Source organism: Rhinolophus ferrumequinum, chromosome 26, assembly GCF_004115265.2.
Source record: "Rhinolophus ferrumequinum isolate MPI-CBG mRhiFer1 chromosome 26, mRhiFer1_v1.p, whole genome shotgun sequence".
In the NCBI taxonomy this organism is placed as follows: Eukaryota; Metazoa; Chordata; class Mammalia; order Chiroptera; family Rhinolophidae; genus Rhinolophus; species Rhinolophus ferrumequinum.
In genome coordinates, this window is record NC_046309.1 from 21,804,399 (window position 1) to 21,824,015 (window position 19,617).

The 19,617-nt window shown below is 38.8% G+C and overlaps 1 protein-coding gene across 21 annotated transcripts in view; it reads left to right on the plus strand.

Annotated features, from left to right (window-relative positions):
* Nucleotides 1-19,617, plus strand: part of CADPS2 (calcium dependent secretion activator 2) — a 473,581-nt gene that overhangs the window by 376,694 nt on the left and 77,270 nt on the right. For 12 of the 21 annotated variants that reach the window (XM_033098836.1, XM_033098847.1, XM_033098841.1 and 9 more), the window contains 2 exons: nt 7,803-7,906; nt 9,715-9,723. In XM_033098836.1, the coding sequence (XP_032954727.1) occupies nt 7,803-7,906; nt 9,715-9,723 (113 nt within the window). The remainder of the gene's footprint in view (nt 1-7,802; nt 7,907-9,714; nt 9,724-19,617) is intronic. The other 9 variants (XM_033098855.1, XM_033098852.1, XM_033098844.1 and 6 more) reach the window with 1 other exon arrangement.

Sequence of the window (19,617 nt, forward strand, 5' to 3'; positions counted from 1 at the left end):
GGGCCTCAATAGTTAAAAGGACAACTTTAATAAAATTCAAGCCAAGGGGTCTATATTTCTCCACTCTCACAAATCACGTATCTATAAAAGCCGGTGACAGGTGTGAAAGCAAATATTAAATTGTATGTGTGTGAACTAGTAATCTTTTCTCTGTAATTCCATCACCATCACCCCTTATACTAAGACCTTAAAAGGAGAATATATATGCCTCCTAAAGAAAGTCTCACAAAGCATCACTGACATTTACCTCCCATATGTATCTGTATTCTTACGGCCCATCACTCACGGGTCACCACGGGCTATTGGCTCATGGAGATTGCTCAGTTTGGATCCAGTCTGGCTGCCAGTGCCCTATACCCAGTGGCATGTTCTCCTGTATTCCTCAGCTGACCATTTGCTGAAAAATGAATTTACTGATCTGACAAATAATCCAGGTAAAGTAGTTCATGTGACTGTGACCACAGGACAGTTATTTCAAAGCACTATATTATTAGCGTGGTTAATTCCAAGGAGGTATTAACTGGAACTTTTGCTTTAAATGACAGGATCATTAAACGAGTTGGCCCCAAAGGGAGCCTTGGAATTAGGAGGCCACAGACCTATTGTCCTCAAACATCTGTAGCATTAGTATTCTCATGGATTTTGTTTAAATGGCTATAGGCCATAGCATCCCAGATTAGTTCTTTTCATTCATACAAGGATTGTCCAAATATGTACACTGTCCTATCTGGAATAACATTACAGGATGTAAAATACGTTTAGATTCTACAGGGAAAAAAAAGCCACCTTTGTTCTAAAATGAACTTTCTATAAAGATGTAGCTGTATTTCAGGTAAAAGAGAAAATAATCTAGTTTAAACAGGTCACCTTTGTTTTTCATAAACACTAGGCATTCTCACAGTATACTTCCCAGACCAGCATTTCCTGGGAACTTGTTAGAAGTGGGAATTCTTGGGCCCCACACACACGACCTACTGAATCTGAAACTGGGAGTGGTGTTAAGCACTGTGCGTTTTAACAGCCTCTCCAGGTGATTCTGGTGCGATATGAAGTTGAGAGCCACAGATCTATATGGAAGATACTCCATTTATTGATTAGAGCAATATGAATTCCAACATTCCTAGAACCATAATAGCATGTAGGTTGCAGACGGACAAACCAGGAGAGGGAGTCAATGAGACACCATTCTCTTGCATGAGCTGACTGTGTCAGGTCTTGGGGATCAGATATTGGGTAAATATAATTAGATTGACCCTAACGAGTTGGGGAAGCGGGGCTTAATTTTAGAAACTACCTCTCCCCTAGATGCTAAGGCCATCTTATTAGCCAGAAAGTTATATACTGTTCCCTCTAGGGGACTAAGTGAGAGAGTTCCCCCCAGAATCATCTCGTCTAGAGACAAGCTCTAAAGAAAGTAGCAGACAGGTTTGGAGGGGAGGGGTGTTTTTGTTTAATGGCAAAGGAAGTATTTGATCTCCTACCTCCTTTCATCTTGGCATGAAAAGGCCCGAAAGGCCCGTGACTGTTGTGATCTGGCAAGGATTGCGACTCCCAGCTGCCTACCTGTGTTAGGCTCTGGCACTATGTCGCTTACCACAGGTTGCTGGTGGAGAGGTCCAAAAATTTCAGTAAAAATTTAGATTTTCCATTTGACTCATAGATCTGACAAGAATTAAGGTTTAAGTGAGGACAGGCTAGAAAGCCAGTAACAGTTCCCTGAGCCAGCCCAAAGGGATTTATGAGTGGAAGGAGGCATCGAACATGGAGACTATCATTCCAATGGAATCTTTTCTGATCTCTAATTCGAACAAAGTGTTTCTGTGCCCCTAGCAGTGTGTGTGTGTGTGTGTGTGTGTGTGTGTGTGTGTGTGTGTGTGAGGGATGCGGTGTTTCCTTATATTTCTATGGGGTGCACAAGATGGAGGGTAGCAATCTACTTTGTTGGGTGGGTTGTGGGGACAGGAAATGGAGGGATCCATTCCACCATCTCTCAACCGAGTCTGGGGGTAGATAAGTTTAGCCAACCAGCAGTCAGTCCACAGAGAGGGTGCTTGCAGTCCTTGCCACTGGATGAATTTTGGGGTTCCAGGTAGGGGAAATCAGATGCTGTATCCATGGCCCCACTTGTTCTTTAAAACCTTTCAAGGCAAAGCCTTACTGCGTGGGTCTCCAGAGCATGTTCCGGGTAAAGGCTTTCATGTTTCTAATCTCCCTTCTGCTTCCAAACTGTGGTACTTCCTGTAACCTCTTTCCCTAGATAGTGGTCATTTTCCCATTTCCTCCCCCTCTTTCCTTTTTCCTTTTTCTTCCCGGGATGTGCAGTTATCCCCGTAGTCTTTTCGTAAGTCTTAGTAGTTCCTCCTCTCAATTATCTCCTGAATGTCAGGGCTTTCTCCTCATCCTTCTGGTTTATGTTCTTTACAAGGAGGGAAAAGCAACAGAAGAGTGACTTCTTTTTCTTCAAATGGGAGGAGGAAAAAGTAGGAGACTTTAACATTAGACTGCTAGTAGCTTCCTCTGATATAAAGTTTCTGAACTCAAACACCCACTAAAAGAATAATTTCATTTTGCAGAATCCCATCTGTTACACATGAGGGAGTTAAAGCCGTCCTAGTGACATATCTTTGATTCCATTTCTTGCAAGCTAATAACTTTGTTCTTGCATCCTGAGTGCATTCAATTCACTCTGTATCAGAGATTTACTACAAAACTTCCTTGTGCTGATGAAAATTGGGTGATGTGTAGCTATCGTCTACCTGATAATTTGGTTAGGCAGAGAGATACATATATGCTGTGAAAGTGGAAATATTCTTCATCATTTTCTAGCCCCTCGTTGTTAGTACAGCACCTTACGTGCCGTACCTGGTTGTTCAGTCAAAGTCAGGGCCACCCAATCTGGGGATGTGAAAGAACCAAGCAAGAAATTTGAGTACATAATACAGACATTCTTTTTTGATGAATCCTAACTGGTCGTCATGACCCGGATGCAAGGGAAAGAAGACAAGGCAGTACTGTGATGGGATTATGTCCATAGCCCTTCAGCCCAACACCGGTGATCTTGAATTCTGTTTCTTATTTAGCTGCGTGCACAGATAGAACCAGTCTGTTCAAAGTTAAGGTCAAACACAGTCCACATTTCTACAGATCGCATAAGGAGAGAAAGGAATTGAAGGGATCTCACTGGTCTTCTCTCCATATCCCCTCATAACTGTCACCATGAGATCATTGTGTGTGCACCACCAGGCACTTTGACAGGAAATGGCAGGAAGGGAGGCAGCGGAGGAGAATGTCCTGGAAAGCAGAATTAAAGCACAGCGTCAAGCTGTCTTCTTACAGCTTTCCACCTCCCTACCTTTTCTCCAGTGAGATCGCTTCCTAAATGTAGAAGTATAAGGAAAAGGAGCTGCTTCCAGGAGCCAAGGAGTGTTTTCACAGAAAAGTAAAAATGTTCGAAAATGAAGGAAGCTTATAGCCAAATGTAATGCATTAAAATTCATCAAGAAAACTTGCTACTTTGGGCATATTTGTTTTAAATGTCACTGTTTGAAATGTATTACAACAATCAGCAACTTGGTGTGAAGCTTAAAGAATATAGACATCTGTAATGCTGTGGAAATGTTACCCAAAAAGTGAAAGTGAATATTTTAAGGAGGAATTCTCAAATATTCACAGTATTCAGAATTTTAGTGGAGCTGTTGATAACCTTGTTATCTAACAGAGTTCTGACAGTAGAATGCATTAACCTGCTTGGCTGTCAGCAAACGGGTGACAGCCGAGATGGCATACATAGTGTACTTGATAAAAATGCCGTTTATTTAAAGTATTAGAGTGGCCATTATGTTCAAGTGCCAGGTTTTGATCCTGTCAGTAAATTTAATCTAAAAGAATAAAATGTTTTAGACTGTTTTTAAGTTTCAGTAGGACGAAGGGTACTGTCAAAGGTTTTCCTTAAGGTGGTGTCAAATGTAAAAGCTGGTTTTGACATAATCTTATGTAAACAGAACTAAGTTTTGAGGTTTCTGTGATTCTTTTCCATTATTGCATACTTGTGGCTAAGGATGTGAGACTTTATGAACTCCTCACAGTTTCAGCAACTTCAGAAGTTTCTCCTGAATGTATTCATACACTCAGTTGTGTGTGTGTTACTCCAGAGAATTGCAAATGAAAAAGAATTCAAGTCATTGTATCATTGCTGCTTGTATAGCGTCATAGGTAAGAGTTCGTCCCATCTCAGCTAGTATCTATATTAGCTTGGACATCTTCTCTCACCTCTCCAAGATTCCTTTTCCTAGTCTGGAAATGAGAGTCACGATTCCCTAATTTATAGAATGGTTGTGAGGATTCAGTAATAACCTTCTAAAGTATGTAGGAAAAATAAGTTTCTCTTCTGTGATAAAAACAAATTTTGTTGCCTTTTCCTTTCCTTATGAAAAACACATGATACAAACATATATAAATATGTTGAAATAATACAGTCCAATGTAGGTAAAGCCCACATTTATAGAAAGCATAGAATCTCTCAGCTAAAAGGAATCTTAGAGATTATACAGTTCACTGATAATTTCTTTGGTTTATGACCTACTTAGAGAATCTGAAAGTCATAATCCTTCTCTCTCCAAAAATGCCTCTGTACACAAAAATTAGCATATCATTTTAAGGCATTCCAGGACCCCCTAAAACTTCTTCCTGTCTCCCTGGATTAAGAATCCTCAACTTGAATCAACACCCTCAATTTAAAGATGGAGAAATTCAAGAATATAAGTGATAGGCTCTTGAGAGTTAAAAATTATTTGAAAACTCTTTTCCAAAAAATGTCTGTCTCTAATCATTTAAGATTGCAGCATTCATCAGTTATTTGAGCAGTTTTCTCAGACTACCGCTGAATTTTATTTGTGGACTTACTGTCTAGTCCACGCTTGGTGTGTTAGTGACATTGGAGCTATTTGTAATCTGACACCAAGTTAAGTGAAATCATTTGGGTAATGATCTTATTTTTAACATGCTTTTCCTCAAAAATTACAACACTACATTCTCAGTGAGCACTCCTTAAGCACCCTTCATGGTTCAAAACCTACTCAGGACATTGTGAGTAAAAGATAAGGAGATCCCGTTTCCAAGCCTGTAATAGAGAACTCAGAGAGAGGAGCAAAACATTCAGGCCCAGAACTGTGAGAGGTCCAGAACTGGGAGAAGGTCCAGAACTGGGAGAAGGTCCCACATCTCAGGTAGCATTAAGGTTGGGTCTTGAATAATGAGTAGGAATTTTCTAAGCAGAAGCTCCAGGTATCCTAACCCCCTGTGCATGAAGATTTTACAGTTATTATTACACGTGTATGAGAATTCGTCCTAAACTACAGGGGATGGCCCCCTGAAGAAGACCCGTTCCCTAGTCTCATCAGCCATGCATCCTCCTCCTCTGAGCCATGCAGTCTCTAAACCTCAAGGTCACTCTCTCTGTCCTGCAATTTCTAGTCACTCACAAGGACTTTGCTCTCAGCAAAGCGTCCCTGCACCTTGCTCTTCTTTTCTGTTCCCACTGCTGTCTTGCCCTAGGTCTCCACATCACTGGGCCTGACCCTCAGGATGCATGTCACACAACCTCACCAATCCTTCTTTGTTCTACAAAACCACCAAATGCGCTTTCCTCAAATCAATGTATTCAAAAGCCCCGCTAAGAACCATTGTCCCCAGGTTATCTGTGGGATATAGTTATCCAGTCTGCTTACTGGCGTACTCAAAGCCTTCCACTGTCTGACCTTGGGCTCATCACCCGTCAGATCCCCCAGCACGTTGAGACTCCAGCCAGGCAAGCACAAGGCAGTGATGATAAGAGCCGACATTAAGTTCAGGCCTCACCTTCCCCACTTATTATCTGTCATGTTTTGATCTCTTCCAAGCTTGTTTCCTTATCAGTTACATGAATAAAAGAACATATAACTGAAAGCTATTAGGAAACTTAGTGTGATCACGTGGGCAGTTCCTCCTGCTGTACCTGACACATAACTGGCTCTCAATAAATGGTAACACATGTCACCATCATCGCCATCACCTTCCTCTGAAATGCACCACATATCTACATACAAACATTTCTAGAAACGTCTCCTCTTCTTAACCTAGGTCATTTGTTACTTCTTTGGGATTTGCTTCACGTCCTTGTTACCTCCCGGCTGATCCCCGCCAAATTCACCTGCTGCCCGCACTCTCTTCTCACATCTCCTGTGTCATTGCTACGTTTGCTTTACATTGTTTGCAAACTTTTCTTAAAGGTCTTGTCCAGGCTATGATAGCTGGAGCTGCGCCCTACGAAGCAGAGTGTGGTGCAAAGTGCCGAGCCTCCCGACTCCCTCTTTGTTTGAGGATGTTGAAGTGTTCATGAAACAGATGGAAGGTTGGATAGTTGATGTCTAAGGATCCTTTTCAGTAGCTGATTTTGGAGTGGGAGTTGTTTAAGATCGGGGACGTATCTTATACTCCCTGCTATTTCCCACAGCTAAGAACATTGTAGGCGCACTCAGGGATGGGGTGGTGGGCAGTCTGGTTTTCCTGACGAGCCAGCGCACTCTTTGATCAGTCAGTGGCTTTCCGTCCTACAGGGGAATTTAGTGGGATGTGTCCCAGGATTGGGGGATGGTCACCTCCATGTGCCTCACACGGTGACGTAGAGTCAACTTACAATAAATATTTAATGAGCAAGCACCAACCATAAGCAGTGGCCACTACACTATCGTACGTCCCTCAGGAACAAATTTAAGAGCAAATGGAAGAGTCTCCTCCAAAATTAAGGCTGAAGTTTTAGGGAGAAATTAATGGAAAAGAGCTATAGCAGAAGACCAAAAACAAAAACAAAATAAGTCTCCTTAGGTTGCACATAAAAAGCTCTTTTCTTGAAAATTTGATTTCGCTTCCTTACAACTTCCATACTGGGGTAAAGAGAGAGCCCATGACGACATTTATGTTGAATGGCCTTCTTGGAAACTATTCTTCACGTTCAGTGTTGAAACGGTTTCGTTACACAGGGCACCTCTAATTCCTGCCAGTTTGTTGCATTTCTGAAATCAGCTACTTTGCCTTCTGTGTTATTGAATTTCCGGTAGCTGAACTTAACCCCATTGCGGCCTGGCCTTTGTAGACCCCTTTGCTTTAATGCTAGAAGAACCTTCAGCTTCAAAGAACGCCTCCCCGCTCCTCCCCAGTTGGAGAGGGCAAGGTGGTGGTGGGCAGGGAAGGAGGGGAGGAAATCAGTTAATTGCAGGCTGTCGGAGTTGTTTTAGGTGACTTTGTACTTCTTGAATTTAAAATCAACATGAACTATAGACAAGTCAGGCTGGGAATTTAAATAGCAACAAAAAAGCATGGGTTTTGCAAATGCCAGGAATGACTCATCTGGTGAGAATGGCATTGTATTGGTAATACAATACAGAGAGAAGGAAAAGACTGTGGTATCTGCTCTCTTTGTGTCTCTGACCTTGAGGAGAAGTACAACTTGTTTGTTGCAGAAACTGAGCATCTAATGTGCTGATGCACCTGTTAGTTCTTATATATTAAATGGCAGAGCAGTTGCCGTTCCCTGTGATTGCTTTGTGGATGAAATATTTTCTGCAGTCTGGTGAACTGGTTTGCTTTTCTTTTTTCTTTTCTTTTTTTTTTTAAAGAATGTACGTGTTTGTATTTCTTGCGTCTCTGATTTCTCAAAAACATCCTTTCTCATTCTATTTCAACACCTCTGTCTCCCTATTCCATCTGAAAATATGTTTGACTTTTTATTGTTAAGGTAACAGTATTCCGATTTGTGTTTTCTGTAGAGACCATGAACCAGGCGAGTCCTGCTAGAAAGCTGGAGGATGTTCTCCATCTCGCTGAGCTCTGCATAGAAGTCCTACAGCAAAATGAAGAGCATCATGCAGAGGTGATGGCTTGTTTCTTCGTTTGTTTGTTTTCACTGTATAATTTAAAAGCTTTAAATTCCTCCCCCACACACACGTATAATTCACAAATGGGTTTCATATTAGTTCAACTGGAAGTTTTTCTCCTATACTTGCCTTTGTCGTTGACGATGGCGTTGTTAGGGAAATTGCTTTCTCATCAGGGGAAGAGTGAGATTTAATAGAGATGCTCTGAGCTAATCTATGACTTGTTTTAACAGCCATAGAAAGCTACACATAACGCTTTGCCATAGTAGGAACAAAGCTAAAGAAGGGGCCTACGCATAGCCTGTGACACACCTCTGGCCGTTTACCTTATAGAAAACTGAGAACATACATGCATTGCCTGGGAATACAATTCCTATATATTACAAAGGAATGGTCTATGTATATCATTTAATATCTGTTCTTGACAACAGTCATGCTGTCAGGAACTTGGGGGAGCTCATGGTGTCTGCTAAAGATGTACAACCAGGAAGAAGCAAAGCTAGGACACGAACTCCATCTTGTGATGCCAGATCACTTGGGTTCCTAACTAACTAACACACTAAGCCATAACTGTGTTAGTGTAGAAATGTAAGTCAGTCAGTGTGCGAAAGGATAACGAGTGACCATCTGTAAGATAACAAAATCAAATGGAAGACATTCATAACTCTACTCTTTCACGCTTACCATCAAACTCTTCTTTAAGTTTTCACATTGTTTAGAGTTTTTAAAAATTCTAATTATATATTGACATTCACTAAAGATAATAAGTTGTCATTCACCAAGCAAATTGCTTATTCTGAGACTTTAAAGGTGTCACTCTTTCTAGGAGTCATGAGGTTATTTTTTTAAAGAAAGAGTCTTCTGACTTTGAACGGGGTGGTGGAAATGTGTGGAATTAAATAAATATATTAAATTTCAATGCCCTAACACTGCTTTTAGTCTTGAAGAAGCATAGGAAATGAGCAAGAATAAAAAAGACCAGATACATAAGAATTTATATAGTATTTATATTCCATGAAGCCTCATTCTCCAAATATAAGAAACCAAATAAAGTATATTTGAAGATATTTTTGGGAAAGTATATTCATGAAACCTTACTATAGGTAACTAAGATTTATTGTATCTGGTTATAAATATGATCATTCAAAACATCTGCTTTTAGCTCACACTGTGGAATCTAGTTCTTACCTTGCATCTGTCATGTGTGAAGTTGTTATGGATATTTTATTTTAAACTGAAGAAACAGCTGCTTCAATAATTTGAAATGAATTCCCAGGAGGATCTTTTCTAGGCTAGTACTCCTGCGGTGTTACAATGAAAATGATTATATGATAAAATATATGTACATGTTGTCTTTGTCTGTTATTAAAAGGCATTATCATCAAGAGTATTAGACCTTTTTGAATTAAAAAAAAAAATTCCGATTGGATATCTAAGTACAGTATATGTCACCTAAACAGGTGAACTATTCCCATCCATTTCACAAAAATCACATTTAGTTTTCCTGCACTAATAAAAATAATGACTCTCTTGTATTTTAAATGTAATTAATGTTATGTACTCCACACGATCACTCAATGCTAGTTAAAATATAATGTACCCACACAGAATTAAAATGGAAATGTTACTTATTTTCTGATCCACAAAAATACAGTTGACTTTATTCAACAGACATAATCATAACTCCTAAATATCACTCTGTGCTGAAATATAGAACTATCATAACAACCTCTTTTTAAAGTGCTTTGTAACACTGTGACATTTTTCCATTCTGCGATGCTTCCAAATTCTTGGAATCCCTCAGGGAAGAGAGGTATGTAAAATTGTTTCCACTATTTTTCTGCCATGCAATGACTTTTCATGAAGATAAGAGTCCTCTTTGATTATAAGTCGTGTTAAAGCCAACCAGGTTCCTCTCCTTTGAATGAAAGACCATTTCTTTGAATAAGATTCCTTGATTGCAGTGTTTCTGTGAATATGTTTCATTAGCTATGGCACGCATAGTTACTGCTGGCCGTCTAAGTGAAAGCCAGCTGAGAGGGTTTTAATGTTTTGGTTTTATTTTTTACTTGCTTGTCTGTTTACCTTTTTCTTTCTTCAGAAGATCCAACTTGTTCTCTGAACAGTGTTGGGGAGTGAATTGGTCTGATTCCAAAGTCATTTGCAGAGTGAATTGGTGGACTGCACTCTACACTGATCTGTGTTTTGCTGGATGTTCGAGCCCGAGGTTCTTTACTCTGTGAAAGATCACCCAGCTAAGCCCCCTTGGGGGAGGTTAATGTTTCCGCCTCGCAGAGACCTTCAAGTGGCTCACGTGTCAACTTCTTTTATTTTCATTCTGCTTCTCTCCACAGTGGCAGTTTACTTGACAGGGCTAAGAGGTTGTTTCTGTCGTCAGCAATTTCTCCGTGAAGCAGGTTTCCCGTCCTTCAGATCTTTGGCAGTAACTTACTTTCAAAGCAGTCCTCCCTTCTCTCCGAAGGCCTCTCTCTCGACCTCTCCTCTCAGGCTTTTCTTCCGAATATCTCTTTAGAAAGATAGCTCAAGCTTCTTTCCAGAAAATCTTCAAAGCTGTGTCTGCATTCTAGTGACTAGTCTGTGTCTGACCAGAAATTTAGGCAAACGGATCCAACAACTGTGCATCCAAAGGCCACTTACTCTGCCAACACCATGAAATCCCAAATGCCGTGGGAAAGCCCTAGGTCCGCCAGCACCCCATCTCCCAACCCCCCCCAACACACACACCATTACACTGGTAAGAAAGCTGAGTCCTGGGATGGTTGAGCGACTTTGCCAGAGGTGCACAGCTAGTTAGTGCCTGGGTGCAGACTCAGGCCAGACTCCAGATCCGGGCTCTTTCCAGTGAAGCACGTTGTTGTTTCTCGGTTGAAGCAGGGGGACCAGATCAGCTGTCCTGTGCTAGCTCTGCTCTCAGGACTACCATTGGGTGTTGTAAATGCGGATGTGTATGGTGCAAGCCTGGAGAAGGCCTCTCCACTCTGTCCTTCGCTTCCTTTCTTGCTCTCCCGCGCGTCCTGAGCCTGCCTGAGACAATGGAGTGTCAGAGTATCAGTCAGGGGCCAACGGAGGAAACGTGAGTAAGATGAGCACAGCACAGGTTGTTTCTTTCTTGCTCATCGTCCCAGCAGAATCCTGATGGGAGGTCCCTAAAGTGTTGTGAATATAATATTGTTCACCACATTCGTGACACTGTAGGCAGGAAGGGTGTTTGGCGGTAACTTGGTGTTGACAACTAGAAAGCTGACCCTTCCATGCAAGTGGTTAATTCATCCTGCACTTCAGCTGGCTGTGTCCGAGGTGGCTCCAGCCACAGAGCCAGGACAGAGGCAGGAGACCATGGTGGACACACACATCTGTGCATATGCTCACCCCCCTGGAACATCAGTATCTAAAGCAGATTATGCTTCTGGGTGGGTTCTAACGCAAAGACAAAGGGCATTTGGTTTTTTTCCCATTCCTTGTTGCTTCTTTGTGTCCTTCTCCCTCTCTACTAGCAGACATATCTAAGGAGTATCTTAGTGTGGTTATACAAAAAGGCGTTCGTGAGCGAGATCTGGTGACTGCCTGCTACTACCGTGTTTCCCCGAAAATAAGACCTAGCCAGACCATCAGCTCTGATGCATCTTTTGGAGCAAAAATTAATATAAGACCTGGTCTTATGTAAGACCCAGTATTATATTATATTATATTATATTATATTATATTATATTATATTATATTATACCCGGTCTTATATTAAAATGAGACCGGGTCTTATATTAATTTTTGCTCCAAAAGATGCATTAGAGCTGATGGTCTGGCTAGGTCTTATTTTCAGGGAAACACGGTAACTAAAGTACAGTCAGCTCAGCTGTTGACTTAATCGTAGTCACATAGTATTTATATTTGGATAGCCAGTGAGATAAACCAACATTTTTTTAGGGGGTTATTGTTAGGGTTAGATTAGCCTCTGGTCCAACAAACGTCCCTCATTATGAAAGGTAACCAGCAAGTGACCTTCAGATGGCTGTGACAGAGACAGGACTCCTTTTGCAGCAGTGACTCTCACACGAAATTACATGGGCATAAATACCCCCTCCCACACCTGTTTGTTAATCATTGACTAATTGGTAAATAGGTAATAACGAGTAGTATGTTACCCTGACATATGATTTGAAGTATTTTCAGTTTAGCATCTCATTTTGTCATTTCAATATTTATATTCAGGTATGAGTCTGAATAGGGAGAGAGTTTGGTGAATCAAAACAGTTGTAAACAAATTATGTTTGGTTTGACAGTAGTGTAGGTGTCACCTGAAGGTTCTCGTCCATTCTACCGGCTCCCCAAAGGAGCTTAAATATTTCTAGAATCAGCCCCCTCCACATCATGTTGCTGTGTGTGTGGGGGTGAAGTCAGGGGGATAACCTAGACGCTAGGCTATCTCTAGAGCTTTCAGGATCATATACCAAATACAGGATTGCAAACTGACCTTTACGTGGGGAAAAAATAGGCACATGCTACATTCCAAAATCAGAGTCACTGTTTTTGCTCATTTATGTAGCCACCTCCTTTTTTTTGTTGTTGTAAATTATAAATTTTAACTATATTTTGAGGGTAAAAATAACCAAAAGCCTCAAACCTCAAAGAAATTAGAAAAGACATAAAGAAATCAATAGATTCTCTGACAAGAAAAAAATCAGAGGACATTAACTGGTCTGATCTGCAAAATATAGATAGATAGATGATAGATGATAGGTAGGCAGACATATATAGTTAATTAAGAAGAAACTATATGTGTAAGAGCTTGGTCTCTACTCTCTAGTTGACCTGGATTTAAATCACTGCTGTTACCTAGCAACTATATGACTTTTGTCAAGTTATTTAATGTCTCTGAGTTGGATAACATAAATCATACCATCTATCTGAAATGGTTGCTTGGAAGATTAAGTAAAATAACCTATAAAAAGCTTTTAGAATAGTAGTTGGCACATAGAAACTATTCAATTCATGGTTGTATATTATTATTTTTAAAATATCTAAACTCACATTATAAGATCTGTATGCAATTCAACTTGTTTTTGTACTTACTGAAAATGTGCAGGTTTTGTGTTTGTGTTTTTTTTTTTTTTTTTTTAACTTTCATGCAGCAAGGGATTTTCATAGTCATTGAATTTTCACAACAGTTCCAGGAGAGCTTAGGGAAAGTGTTGTTATTGCCGATTTGCAGATGAGGAAACGGAAATTCACCCGAGAGAACGATCTGCCCCAGTCACTCAGGTCTCACCACTAAGTCTAAAGGCTCAGTACTCTGCTTCCAGTTTCAGGGTTCATTGTTACCTGTCTCTGTTTTCAACTACATTCAGTAAACGTGGCTTTCAAAGTATTGTCAGCCTGTCTCACATACTGTTTTCACTGCACAATATTTATTTATTGTTAGAACTTTGATGCAGTATGGCTAAAGGATTACAATCAAGTTTTGCTTGGTATTTCCCTCTTAATCAAATTACCCACTGCCTTCCGCCTCTGCCATCTCATTTACACTATGCGTGGCTTAGCATTAAAGCCAACATAACTTTCACGCAGAGAATCAGGACTTTTGAGTGGTGCCCTACAGATGAAATGGTTTCTTAGAGGGGTTTTCTCCTCTCTGGTGGCTGCCCCATGTCTGTGGAGCCTCAGGCATGTCCCATGACTCTAGGGAGGAAATGAGGCAGCCCCTCTTCTCACTACTAACCCATGGGGGGAATGACTGCCACCCAGTGTGGTGCCAAAAAAAAGAGGGGACAGTGTAGAATTGACCTTGTGTTTTCAAGGTAACAGCCTGCAATTCTTGAGTTTTATTTCCAAAGACAGTGATTGCTTAAAGCTTTCTCTAGTCATCATAAGAACAATAAGCATTTGTCACAGATTCCTTTACATTCATCAGGAATAACATTAACAGGAACATAATTTGAGGCTTTAATATATACTTCTGTAAAACATAATGAAAATCTTGCTACCCTGAAGCTACTCTTTTAAGGAAAGTTACGTTCCATTTGGTTTCATTGGCTCTCTCGTCCAAGTTAACTTTCAAAAGAGCTTTGGAAATTTTTCTGAGCCTTGAGACGATCCTGACTTAACATGACTGTTATTTTCTTAATTTGAACCTTTTGCAAAGATACTGACTGTGAACTGGAAGTGAGACTTTGAAAATGTCTCTCTTTGCAGAACTGCATTTTTACTAGAGTTTCTCTCCTGCTCTACTGAGAGTGAAGAATCTCTGTTTTTGTGTCTCAGTTCTAAAAGATAGGACAAGATAGCTGCAAAAAAAAACTCTATGCTATTTTTACTTTTACCTTTACTCATTCTAATAGATGTTTAAATAAAAAGTATATTTTCTTTTTCTTTTTTTTTTTAAGATTTTATTGGGGAGGGAACAGGACTTTATTGGGGAGCAGCATGTACTTCCAGGACTTTTTCCAAGTCAGTTGTTCTCCTTTCAATCTTAGTTGTGGAGGGTGCAGCTGGGCTCCAGGTCCAGTCTCCGTTGTTAGTTGCAGGGGGCGCAGCCCACCATCCCTTGCGGGAGTCAAACCGGCAAACTTCTGGTTGAGAGCCCACTGGCCATGTGGGAATCGAACTGGCAGCCTTCGGCATTAGGAGCTCGGAGCTACAACCGCCTGAGCCACCAGGCTGGCCCTGATAATATTTTCAAAGAGCAATAGCTCAATTTATGTAGAGCATACCATTTCCAACACGAAGTTATAAACACAGAGTCAGATGTTAAAATATCCCTAACTATAAAGTCTATATTTATACTGCACACTTTTCACTTTTCATAATATTTCCTTATATATACACCCCTGCTAATTAGTTACACGGTAATATTTTTATTACTGTATTGAACATTATCCTTATAAGTTTTTCAGAGAATATTCAATATTTTATAACCCACGTTTTGTTGTGTGGTTTGACTCTTCTATGGTTTAAATCTAATTTACATTTGAAGAAATTAAATGAAGTTTTGCAACCATAAGTCTCACTTGTTCTTAGGAAGTTCTTGAAAGTAAATGTGGACATCACTGGCAATAGTATGATGAATCCTTTTTTAAATGATTAGTTTTAATTGGAATAAGAGCAAATCTGTATCACAGAAGTGTGAATGTTTTGCAGTTATGGGGTTAAAAGGTTATGACACTACCAAAAGCTAGATTTAAAAAAGGAAAAAAAGACCTGAAAAATAATTCACTGTGAACGGTATAAAGAGAAACCTTCAATGTATGAAAAAAATGTTTAAACTTATTCATAATTAGGGAAATGCAAATTAAAACAAAAATGATCTATTATAGCCAGAGAAGTCCAATTATTTTTGTGTTTGTGAATGTGATAAGAGTACGTAACACAAAATGTGCCCTCTAAGCCACATTTTGAGTATACAATACAGTATCATTAGCTGTCGGCACTACACTGTACACTGAATCTCTAAGACTTGGTCATCTTCTATGAGCAAAACTTTGTACCCTTTCACTGATGCCTCCGTTTCACACTCCCCCCAGCCATTCTACTAAAAAACATCTTACTGTTGTGTTTTTGACTATTTTAGATTCCTCATAAAAGTGGGATCCTTCTGTGTCTGGCTTATTTCACTTAGCATAATGTCCACCAAGTTAAATTAACTGTTGTTGCAACTGGCATAATTCCCTCCTTTTTTAAAGCTGAAAAATAGTCCATTGTATAGAAATATATTTTCTTTTTCCAGTCATTCATCAGTGGACATTTATGGTACTTCTATGTCTTAGCTATTGTAAATAATGCTTCACTGAACATGGTAGTACAGCTCTCTCGTTGAGATTCTGACTCCATTCTTTTAGATTATACCCAGAAGTCAGATTGCTAGATCATATGGTAGTTCTCTTTTTAATTATTTGAGGAACCTCCATTCTGTTTTCCATAATGGCTGTACCAATTTACATTCCCACCAATGGTGTACAATGGTTTTCTTTTCTCTACCTCCTCAACAAACTCACCTGTTGTTTTATAATAGCCATCCTGACAGGTGTGAAGTGATAACTCACCGTGGTTTTGGTTTGCAATTGAAAATCAAATGGTTATTACCATTGTGAGGATCTTTGCATATTCCTGTTGGCCATTTGTAAGTCTTCTTTGGAGAAATGTCCATTCAGGCTCTTTGCCCATCTTTTAATCAGGTTGATTTTTGTTTTTGTTTGTTTATTTGTTTGTTTTGCTATTGACTTGTAGGAATTGCTTATATATTTTGGATATTAACCCTTTATCAGATGTATTTTTTGCAAATGTTATCTCCCATTCCATAGACAGGTTGCCTTTTCAGTTTGTTGGTGGTTTCCTTTGCTGTGCAGAAGCTTTTAAGTTTCATGTAGTCCTGTTTATTTTCACTTTTGTTGCTTGTGCTTTTGGTGTTATCTCCAAGAAGTCATTCCCAAGGCCAATGTCAAGAAGGTTTTTCCCTGTGTATTTTCTTTTTTAATTTTTATTACATTTATTGAGGTGACATTGGTTAGTAAAATTATATAGGTTTCAAGTGTACGTTGCTATAATACATCATCTGTGTATTGCATTGTGTGTTCACCACCCAGAGTCAATTCTCCTTCCATCACCTATTTGACCCCATTTACCGTCTTCTACCACCCCTCACCCTCCTTACCCTCTACTAACCACTAAACTGTTGTCTGTGTCTCTGATTTGTTTGTCTTGTTCATTTGTTGCTTTCAGTTTTATATGCCCCATATGAGTGAAGTGATATGGTTCTCGACTTTCTGTCTGACTTACTTCACTTAGCATGATAATCTCAAGATCCATCCATGTTATCATAAATGGCAGTATTTCATCTTTTCTTATGGCTGAGTAATATTGCATTGTATATCTGTACCACATTTTCTTTATCCAATCATCTATTGAAGGACACTTTGGTTGTTTCCATGTCTTCACCACCATGAATAATGCTGCAGTGAACATAGGGGTACATATATCTTTACAGATAAATGTTCTCAGATTCTTTTGGAAGATACCCAGAAGAGGGATTGCTGGGACGTTTGATAATTCTATTCTTAATTTTTTAAGGAGCCTCCGTATTGTTTTCCATAGTAGTTGTAACAGTTTACATTCCCAGTAGCAGTGTATGAGAGTTTCTTTTTCTCCACAACCTCTCCAACACTTGTTATTACTTGTCTTGTTGATAATAGCCAGTCTAACAGGTGTGAGGTGGTATTTCATTGTGAATTTGATTTGCATTTCCCTAATAGTGCAGTTGAGCATCTTTTCATATATCTGTTGGCTGTGTGTGTGGGAGAAGTGTCTGGGAGAAGTGTCTGTTCAGGTCCTCTGTCCCTTTTTTCAGTTGGGATTGTTTGTTTTTTGTTGTTGTTGACTTGTATGAATTCTTTATATATTTTGGATATTAGCCCCTTATCGGAGGTGTTGTTTGCAAATATCTTCTTACATTCAGTTGGTTGCCTCTTTGTTTTGTTGATGGTTTCTTTTTCTGTGCAGGAGCTTTTTAGTTTGATAGAGTCCCATTCCTGATTCTAAGAGTTTCACAGTTTACAGGTCTTATGTTAAGTCTTTCATCCATTTTGAGATGATTTTTGTGTGTGGTGTAAGATAAAGGTACAGTTCATTATTTTTCATGTGGATATCTACTTTTCCCAGCAACATTTATTGTCCTCATTTATTGCTTGTCCTCATTGTGTATTTTTAACATCCTTGTTGAAAATTAGTTGTCCGTATATATGTAGGTTGATTTCTGAGGTCTCTATTCTAGTTTACTGGTCTATGCATCTTTTTTTATGCCAGTACGTACTATAGTTTTAGTTACTATAGCTTAGTCATATAGTTTGAAATCAAGAACTGTGATGCCTCCATCTTTGTTCTTTCTCAAGATTGTTTTAGCTATGGGGTCTTTTGTGATTCATATGAACTTTAGGATTGTGTTTTCTAGTTTTGTGAAAAATTCCAGTAGGATTTTGATAGAGATTGCATTGAATCTATAGATTACTTGGGGTCATATGAACATTATTAACAATGGATAAACTCCTAGAAACATACAAGCTATCAAGACTGAATCAAGAAGAAACAGATCAAAAACAAATAAGAAATTTGAATCAGTAATCAATAACCTCCCAACAAGAAAAGCCCAGGAGCAACCTTTCTTAAAGTCTCCCAAAAAAATAGAAGAGGGAATATTTCTGAACTCATTTTATGAAGACAGCATCATCTTGGTAGCAAATCCAGACAAAGACACTACGAGAGAAGAAAACTCTAGGCCAGTACCCTGATGAACACGGATGCATTAATCCTCTACAAAATATTGGCACATTGATTTCAACAGCATATTGAAAGGATCATAAATCCCAGCAGATTTATCCTTTGGATGCAAAGATGGTTCAACATACACAAATCAGTCAATGTGATATACTACATTAACAAAAGAAGGTTAGAAATCACATGATTATCTCAGTATATGCAGAAAAAGCATTTAACAAAATTTAACAGTCTTCATTGAGAAAAATTCTCAATGAATTAGGTATAGAAGGTACTTACCTCAACACAGTAAAGACCATACATGAAGAGCCCACAGTTAATCATGAAAACTGAAAAACATGCCTATAGATCCAGAATATAGCAAGGATGCTCACTTTCGCCACTTTTTTTCAACACAAAAGTGGAAATCCTTGCCAGAACAGTCAAGCAAAAGAAATAAAATCCATCCACATTTGACATGTAGAATTAAAATTATTTCTGCAGATGATGTGTTCTTTTATGTATAAAACCATAAAGACTGTTTAAAAAACTGTTAGAACTAATGAACAAATTCCGCAAATTTGAAGGATGTAAAATCAACATACAAAAATCAGTTGCATTTCTATACACTAACAACAAACTATCCAAAAAGGAAACTAACAATCCCATTTACAACAGCACCAAAAATAATAAAATTCTTAGAAATAAATTTAACCAAGGAGGAGAAAGATATACACTTAAAAGTATAAAATACTGATGAAAGCAATTAAAGCAGTCACAAATAAATGGAAAGATGCCTGGTGTTCAAGGATAGAAAGAATTCATATCGTTTAGTCCTGGGCTGTATTTGTTGGGAAGTTTTTGATTACTGATGCAAATTCTTGATTCGTTTTTGGTCTGTTCAGATTTTCTGTTTCTTCTTGATTTAGTCTTTATAACTTATATGTTTCTGGGAATTTATCCATTTCTTGTAAGTTGTCCAGCTTTTTGATGTATAATTGTTCATAAGAGTATTTTATGATCTTTATTTCTGTGGCATCAGTTGTAATGTTTCCTCTTCCATTTATGATGTTGTTTATTTGAGCCTTCTCTCTTTTTTTCTTTGTTAGCTCTGACTAAAAGTTTGTTGATATTGTTTACCTTTTTAAAAACCAACTCTTAGTTTCATTGATCTTTTCTGTTGTTTTTCTATTCATTATTTCATTTATTTATATAACATTAGGATGTTTATTGAGATCATTCTTCTTTTTACTGTAGGTGTTTACTGCTGTAAACTCTTACTACTGCTTTTATTGCATCCCATAAGTTTTGGTATGTTGTATCTTAATTTTTGTTTGTCTCAAGATATTTTCTATTTCCTTTATGGTTTCTTCTTTGACACACGGTTATTCAAGAGTGGCTTGTTTAATCTCCATGTGTTTGTGAATTTTTCTCTTGTTATTTCTAATTT